At 45.9% G+C, this 8,833-nt stretch overlaps 1 protein-coding gene across 1 annotated transcript in view; it reads left to right on the top strand.

Annotated features, from left to right (window-relative positions):
• LOC111974661 (glutamate receptor ionotropic, delta-2-like) overlaps positions 1 to 8,833 on the top strand; it is a 741,584-nt gene that overhangs the window by 536,435 nt on the left and 196,316 nt on the right. Inside the window, 1 exon segment of the mRNA XM_024002565.2 lies at positions 1,814 to 1,823. Within this exon segment, the coding sequence (XP_023858333.1) occupies positions 1,814 to 1,823 (10 nt within the window).

Below are 8,833 nucleotides of genomic sequence, written 5' to 3'. Positions count from 1 at the left end.
AATCAGGTGTTAACAACACAAGGAGGTCAGCAACAAATCGTAACTAAGGTACTTAACATCCATTAACCCCATTGTTAACGACTTGTGTTGTTAACAAGTGGGGAATGGTGTTACGGGTCCTTGTTGTTAACAAGTTGGGAATGGTGTTGCGGGTCCTTGTTGTTAACAAGTTGGGAATGGTGTTGCGGGTGCTTGGGACGGTAGCGTCCCACCTCTTCAACAGCCAGTGAAACTGCAGGGCGCCAAATTCAAAACAACAGAAATCCCATAATTAAAATTCCTCAAACATACATGTATTTTACACCATTTTAAAGATACACTTGTTGTAAATCCAGCCACATTGTCCGATTTCAAAAAGCCTTTACGACGAAAGCAAACCAAACGATTATGTTCGGTGAGTGCCTATTCACAGAATAACACAGCCATTTTTCCAGCCAAAGAGAGGATTCACAAAAAGCAGAAATATAGATACAATTTTTGATGATCTTCATCAGATGACACTCAGAGGATTTCATGTTAGACAATACATGTATGTTTTGTTCGGTAAAGTTCATATTTATATCCAAAAATCTGAGTTTACATTGGCGCCTTACGTTCAGAAGTCACAAACATCCTTTGATTTTGCAGAGAGCCACATCAATTTACAGGAATACTCATAATAAACATTGCTAAAAGATACAACTGTTATGCATGGAATTGTAGATGGACTTCTCCTTAATGCAACCGCTGTGTTAGATTTCAAAAAAGCTTTACGAAAAAAGCAACCCATGCAATAATCTGAGTCGGCGCTCAGAGCCCAATCAAGACACAAATATAGCCGCCATATTATGCAGTCAACAGAAGTCAGAAGTAACATTATAAACATTCACTTACCTTTGATGATCTTCATTAGAATGCACTCCCAGGAATCCCAGTTCCACAATAAATGTTTGTTTTGTTCGATAATGTCCATAATTTATGTCCAAATTCCTCCTTGTTGTTCTAGCGTTCAGTACACTTTCCTAACTCTCGACGCGCGGGCAGGTCCAGCGGAAAGTACGGACGAAAAGTTAAAAAAGTTATACAACAGTCCGTAAAAACATGACAAACGAAGTATTGAATCAATCTTCTTCAATAATGTTCCAACCGGACTATTCCTGTGTCTTCAGAAGTGCGATGGAACAGAGCTCGCTCTCATGTGAACGCGCATGGTCAGGGCATGTTCAGGTCATGATAGACCTTACTCATTCCTCTCTCCTTCGGGCCCCACTTCACAGTAGAGGCATCAGACAAGGTTCTAACGACTGTTGACATCTAGTGGAAGCCGTAGGTAGTGCAACATTACCAATATCCCACTGTATCTTCAATAGGAGCTGAGTTGAAAATCGACCAACCTCAGATTTCCCACTTCCTGGTTGGATTTTTTCTCAGGTTTTTGCCTGCCTGATGAGTTCTGTTATACTCACAGACATCATTCAAACAGTTTTAGAAACTTCAGACTGTTTTCTAATCAAATCTACCAATAATATGCATATTCTAGCTTTTATGGCTTTGTAGCAGGCCGTTTACTCTGAGCATGCTTTTCATCCGGACGTGAAAATACTGCCCCCTACCCCAAAGAAGTTAANTATTCTAGCTTTTATGGCTTTGTAGCAGGCCGTTTACTCTGAGCATGCTTTTCATCCGGACGTGAAAATACTGCCCCCTACCCCAAAGAAGTTAACAAGTGGGAAATGGTGTTGCAGGTGCTTGTGTTGTTAACAAGTGGGGAAAGGTGTTGCAGGTGTTGCAGGTGCTTGTGTTTTTAGTGTTGCTGGTCACTGGTGTGTTGGAGAGTTGCTGGAGTGGCATGACCCAAAGAACCTTGGCTTCACAGCCCAAATGCCCCCCTGTATAGTATAGACTGTATAGTTTGGGGCTCTGGTCAAAAGTAGTGCACTATTATTTATATATATATATATAATATGAATAGAGTGCCATTTAGGAGGAAGCCAACGGGTTTGAAGGAGAAGGGCTGAGTGGAGGTGTGACTCCCAGCTAATCGATATAGCAGTGGGGGAAGCAGGACTCACTGGTCTCACTCATCCTACAGCAGAACCATGTCAACTCTCTCGTCTCACTCATCCTACAGCAGAACCATGTCAACTCACTGGTCTCACTCATCCTACAGCAGAACCATGTCAACTCACTGGTCTCACTCATCCTACAGCAGAACCATGTCAACTCACTGGTCTCACAACCTGGCCCAGCACCATAATGTCAGCACCCCCAGCTCCATGCTTACCCTAATACTACTGTACCCTTCCCCTGTACACCTTTCCCAGTCTGCACAGCCCTGTACACCACTAGCAACACAGGGAGACCTAGTTAATCTGGACAACAAGTCTGTCTGGTTGTACTAGGAAGTGTTCAACTTGATCTGATAAAGGAGATGAGATGTGGCGAGACTTTTTCCCGACGTAGAAATGTCAAGAGGAGACGACGATACGTGGGGACCAAAAGGGAGTGTTTCAGTGAAGAGAGCGAGGCATTATGGGATGCTAATAGTGCCATTCTTTCGCCTCTGAATGCAGTACAGGAGAAGTCAGACACAGTCGCACATTTATTGCCAGAAGAATTGAGCCCTTATCTGTCCCTCTGAAGATAAAGGGATGCTCTCTCTCTCTCTCTCTCTCTCTCTCTCTCTCTCTCTCTCTCTCTCTCTCTCTCTCTCTCTCTCTCTCTCTCTCTCTCTCTCTCTCTCTCTCTCTCGGTCTCTTTCTCTTTCTCTCCGCTCTCTCTCTCTCTCTCTCTCTCTCCTCTCTCTCTCTCTCTTCTCTCTCTCTCTCTCTCTCTCTCTCTCTTCCTCTCTCTCTCTTCTCTTGCTCTTTCTCTCTCTCTTTCTCTTTCTCTTTCTCTCTCTCTTTCTCTCTCTTTTTCTCTCTTTCTCTCTTTTTCTCTCTTTCTCTCTACCTCTCTCTTTCATTCTCCCTCTACCTCAGCGGGACCAAGTTCACCTGTTTGGGGGAGAGCAACAATGTGCATTTTGAAAGTCAGCTTGCATAACTGCATGTAGTGATTTTCCTCCACACCCAACACTACTAGGTCTTGTTCTGTGGCACGTACAGACAGACAGCGTTGTTCTACAGGTTACAGAGCAGACAGCTCCTACTCAGGTGGTGAAAAGTCGGTCTTCTACAGACTGAGGGAAGGCAGGGAGAAGGCAACATGTTCTCCTGATTGACATGTCCGCCCAACACTTACTTTTATTGAGCTCTTCCTCGTATTATGCACAGTTTAAAGGTTCTCGTATGGGGGGGGGGGGGGCTGTTTGTTTTCCCCAGCACGCTCAGCGGACACTCATCCCTACTGGTGTCTGGGAGGAGGGGGAGGTAAAGGACAGCGAGGGTCACAGGGTGAGACATGTGTTGATGCAGTTGGCCCTGGCGTTATTGGCTGCCTCGCTACCTGCCTCACTGATCACTGGACCGATAATGTTTTATCGATTAGACATGCTAAACAAAACGAATAGTTACCAGAGATTTCTTGTAGTAAGTGCTTTTCATCTAAGGGGAAGAAGAACTACCTGTTCTACTATATTGAAAGAGTTGTTTTTCTAAATTTATGAACGAGGCACTATAGCGCTACCTGCAGGCAGAAGACTCATGAAAAGGTTCAAACCAAAGTTACATAAAGGAGCGATGTTAAATTCACACACATTCCCTTTCAGTGTTTGTTTTTCATCTCATAGGAATATTATGTTGTGGTGGAGAAAACTCATTTACACATGACAGACACAAGGGGAATGCACTTGCAGCCTGATGTAATAAACTGGCAGAAAGAATGTCAGTGAAATATGGTGGGTTTGAGAGGGGACTTAAAGCCTCATAACATATGATACCTTATCCAGCTAAAATATCCAGTTTCTTGGTAGATTATTACTGTAAACCCAACAATGGTGGGATTATTCGGTGCTTGTGAGACAGAGCGAGAGAGAGGTTTAACAAGTATTTTGGAAATAATGTATGATGCATAGGTTACACTTGCTTGCTTTGAGGCAATGTGGTACATAAAATAGATTGAAAGTGGCCTCTGCTCTATAGGCCTTCACGCGTCCTAAAAGTTGGACCCGTTCTGAAATGGACCTGGGGCTTTCCCACCTGGACCCGATATACATAAATATTTTTTTTAAATATAGAGACCCGCTCCGAATGGACCCGAATACAACTACACCCGTTCCGTATATTTATATAAAAAAAGTTGTAACTAGGCAAATCAGTTATGATTTGGGCAGAACGACAGATTTTTACCTTGTCAGCTCGGGTATTCGATCTAGCAACCTTTCGGTTACTGGCCTAACACTCTAACCCCTAGGCTACCTGCCGCCCCGTATCGACCTGGTCGGATCCAGACCCGGTCCGATTTGAGTGAGGGAAGCAGCAGAAAAGTCAATTTTCAAGCTACTTTATTAACCGGAGTTGACAAAGTGCGAATTGACGCTCTATCAGGGGCCGTGCTGTGTGTAGGCTACTGTGAGAGGAGGTAGAGAGAGGTGGCGCTCTAGCAGGGCCGTACTGTGTGTGTCGGCTACTGTGTGTGTAAGCAAGTGACACTGTGAGGAGGGAGGGAGAGACCGCAACCAAGCTGACTCGTGCTACAGTAGACTAATAGCTGCCCTAGCTAGGTTATTTATCATCCAATATGATTACATAGTACCTGTCTTGACTGCATCAAACCAGGAGAAGCTAGTTAAGCTAGCTAGGCTAATCGAGGCATGAGCGTTCTTACCCTACACAGTTCCAAACAACAACAATAACTCTTTTCAGAATATGATGTAGCAGGCTACCTGTTGGCTCTTGGTTGTTGTAGCCTATCTTTCTTCCTTTAACTTCCATTGATTAGATATCCCCTAGTTTTTGCCACACATGGAGGTTCTATGACTGTAGTCTATTGCCGCTTTGATGACTTATGATTGGCTAACAACAAGCTACATGCACCACTAGTGAAAAGCAAAAGCAGCAGCATAAAGAATACAATATATCTCTCTTCTGTCTCTTCTGTCTCTTCTGTCTCTTCTGTCTCCTCTGTCTCCTCTCTCTCTCTCTTCTCTCTCTTCTGTCTCCTCTCTCCTCTGGCTCCTCTGGCTCCTCTGTCTCCTCTGTCTCTTCTGTCTCCTCTGTCTCTTCTGTCTCCTCGGTCTCTTCTGTCTCCTCTGTCTCTTCTGTCTCCTCTGTCTCTTCTGTCTCCTCTGTCTCCTCTGTCTCCTCTGTCTCCTCTCTCTTCTGTCTCCTCTGTCTCTTCTGTCTCTTCTGTCCTCCTCTGTCTCTCTTCTCCTCTCTGTCTTCTGCTGTCTCCTCTGTCTCCTCTCTCTTCTGTCTCCTCTGTTTTCTGCTGTCTCTCTGTCTCCTCCTTTCTGTCTCTCTGTCTCTTTCTGTCCTCTTTTCTGTCTCCTCTGTCTCCTCTCTCTTTCTGTCTCCTCTGTCTCTTCTGTCTCTTCTGTTCTCCTCTGTCTTCTGTCTCTTTCTGTCTCCTCTGTCTCTCTCTTCTTCTGTCTCTTCTGTCTCCTCTGTCTCCTCTCTCTTTCTGTCTCCTCTGTTTCCTTCTCTCTCTCTCTTCTGTCTCCCTCTGTCTCTTCTGTCTCCTCTGTCTCTTCTGTCTCCTCTGTTTCTGCTGTCTCCTCTCTCTCCTCTCTCTTCTGTCTCTTCTGTCTCCTCTGTATCTCTCTTCTTCTGTCTCTCTGTCTCCTCTCTCTCTTCTCTCTGTCTCTTCTGTCTCTTCTGTCTCCTCTCTCTTCTGTCTCATCTGTCCTCCTATGTCTCTTCTGTCTCTCTGTCTCTTCTGTCTCTTCTGTCTCCTCGTCTCCTCTGTCTCCTCTGTCTCCTCTGTCTCTTCTGTCTCTCTGTCTCCTCTGTCTCTTCTGTCTCCTCTGTCTCCTCTGTCTCCCTCTGTCTCTTCTGTCTCTTCTGTCTCCTTCTGTCTCCCCCTTTCTTTTCTGTCTCTTCTGTCTCCTCTGTCTCTTCTGTCTCATCCTTCTCTCCTCTGTCTCCTCTGTCTCTTCTGTCTCCTCTGTCCTTCTGTCTCCTCTGTCTCCTCTCTCTTCTGTCTCCTCTGTCTCTTCTGTCTCTTCTGTCTCCTCTGTCTCCTCTCTTCTTCTGTCCTCTTCTCTCTGTCTCCTCTGTCTCTTCTGTCTCTCTGTCTCTTTCTGTCTCCTTCTGTCTCCTCTGTCTCTTCTGTCTCCTCTGTCTCTTCTGTCTCTGTCTCCTCTGTCTCCTCTCTCTTCTGTTTCTCCTCTGTCTCCTCTGTCTCTTCCTTGTCTCCTCTCTCTTCTGTCTCTTCTGTCTCCTCTGTCTCCTCGCTTCCCTCTGTCTCTCTTCTCTCTCTTCTCTCTCCTCTGTCTCCTCTGTCTCCTCTGTCTCCTCTGTCTCCCTCTGTCTCCTCTGTCTCTTCTTCTCTCTTCTCTCTCCTCTGTCTCCTCTGTCTCCTCTGGCTCCTCTGTCTCTTCTCTCTCTTCTGTCTCCTCTGTCTCTTCTGTCTCCTCTGTCTCCTCCTGTCTCCTCTGTCCTCCTCTGTCTTTCTGTTCCTGTTCTCCTCTGTCTCCTCTGTCTCCTCTGTCTTCTCTCTGCCTCTTCTGTCTCCTCTGTCTCTTACTGTCTCTTCTGTCTCCTCTGTCTCCTCCTTCTCCTCTGTCTCCTCTGTCTCTTCTGTCTCTCTGTCTCTTCTGTCTCTTCTGTCTCCTCTGTCTCCTCTCTCTTCTGTCTCTTCTCTCTCCTCTGTCTCCTCTGTCTCCTGGCTCTCTGTCCTCTTACTGTCTCCTCTGTCTCCTGGCTCCTCTGTCTCTTCTCTCTCTTCTGTCTCCTCTGTCTCTTCTGTCTCCCTCTGTCCTCCTGGCTCCTCTGTCTCTTCTCTCTCTTTCTGTTCTCTTGTCTCTTCTGTCTCCTCTGTCTCCTGGCTCCTCTGTCCTCTTCTCCTTCTCTTTCTGTCTCCTCTGTCTCTTCTGTCTCCTTGTTCCTGGCTCCTCTGTCTCTTCTCTCTCTTCTGTCTCCTCTGTCTCTTCTGTCTCCTCTGTCTCCTGGCTCCTATGTCTCTTCTCTCTCCTCTGTCTCCTCTGTCTCTTCTCTCTCTTCTTCTCCTCTGTCTCCGTCTGTTCTCTCTGTCTCTCTTGTCTCTTCTTCTCTCCTCTGTCTCCTCTGCCTCTCTGTCTCCTCTGTCTCCTCTGTCTCTTCTGTCTCATCTGTCTCCTGGCTCTTCTGTCTCTTTCTTCTCTCTTCTCTTCTCTCTCTCTCTCTCTCTCTCTCCTCTGTCTCCTCTGTCTCCTGGCCTCTCGTCTCTTCTCTCTCTTCTGTCTCCTCTGTCTCTTTCTCTCTCTTCTGTCTCCTATGTCTCCTCTGTCGTCTCTGTCTTCCTCTGTCTCTTGCTCCTCTGTCTCCTCTCTCTTTCTTGTTCTCCTCTGTCTCTTCTGTCTCCTCCCTGTCTCTGGCTCCTCTGTCTCTTCTCTCTCTTCTGCCTCCTTCTGTCCTCCTCTGTCTCCCTCTGTCTCTTCTGTCTCCTTGTCCCTCACTGGCTCCTCTGTTCTTCTTATTCTCTCTGGTCTCATCTGTCTCTTCTGTCTCTCCTCTGTCTCCCTCTGTCCCTCTGTCCCTCCCTCTGTCTTCTGTCTCCTCTGTCTCCTGGCTCATCTGTCTCTTCTCTCTCTTTCTCTCTCTCTTCTCTCTCTTCTGTCTCTTCTGTCTCCTCTGTTCTTTCTGTCCTCCTCTGTCTCCTGGCTCCTCTGTCTCCTCGCTCTTTGTTCTCCTGTCTCCTCTCTCCTACTCTTTCCTCTCCTCTCTCTCTCTGCTCCTCGCTCTCCTCTCTCTCCCTCTCTATCCTCTTCTCGCTTCTCTGCTCTGTTGTCTTTGAAGAGGTAAATCTTTCTCTCTTTGCCATGTGCTTGTCTACAGGGAGGGCTAGTTACGGTTTGATCTGAGTCGCAGGAAATGTTTTATTGCAACAACAACAACAACAAAAAAATGCGAGAAACAAGATCTTGGGGTAAATGAGTGTCCCAATATAAAAGCCGAAAATGTGAACGAAAAGAGTGAAATAAATGTTGAGTTCTGGGTCAGTTAAGTGTCTCAGTGTAGGAGTGCTGATCTAAGATCAGTGTTGCCTTTTTAGAACACAATATGAATAAGATTACCTGATCCTAGATCAGCACTTCTACTTTTCCTTCAGCTCCTTCTGCTCCCCAAGCAGTTTCTCGTTGACAAACCCTGACGACCCTGACAAACCTTACTGAATGAAGAAGAAATGGCACAAAATTGAACCCTGTTCCCTACGTAGTGCAAATACTTTTGACCAGGGCACAAACATAGTCCAATGGCTATTCAGAGCACATATATGATAGTAAGGGTAGATCATTGACTGGGTCCTGCACTTGGTTCCTTCTTCACAGACAGTAACAGTATGTCAATTTGTGATAACTGCCACATTTGAAGATAGTGGAAACAGTTGATCGTCCATGATTGACTGTGTCATCAAGCTGCTGGAAGATTGCTTGTTTGTGTGTTTGTTTGGTGTCATCATTCTAAGCATAAATTAATATAATTTCACTTTTTATTCCCATGCGACTTACCATTATGCGTTCATACGATTTTTTCCATATAGTTGGCCCAGGAGGATTCGAGCCACAACCCTGCATCATACACCATGCTCTAACAGAGGAGCGTTGTGTTAAACATGGTTACCTCATGTCACTAATAAACTGTACTTTCGCTTGTCTTTCCAGCTGGCCAACGCTGATTCCACAGAGGACTGTTTGTTAACATGTTCGTCACATGTCCACTAATAAACTGTACTTCCTGCTTGTCTTCCAGCTGGCCACCTCGACTACGCCAGT

Source organism: Salvelinus sp. IW2-2015, linkage group LG15 (genome assembly GCF_002910315.2).
Source record: "Salvelinus sp. IW2-2015 linkage group LG15, ASM291031v2, whole genome shotgun sequence".
NCBI classification, from domain to species: Eukaryota; Metazoa; Chordata; class Actinopteri; order Salmoniformes; family Salmonidae; genus Salvelinus; species Salvelinus sp. IW2-2015.
This window is presented reverse-complemented; position numbering and strand designations above follow the sequence as displayed.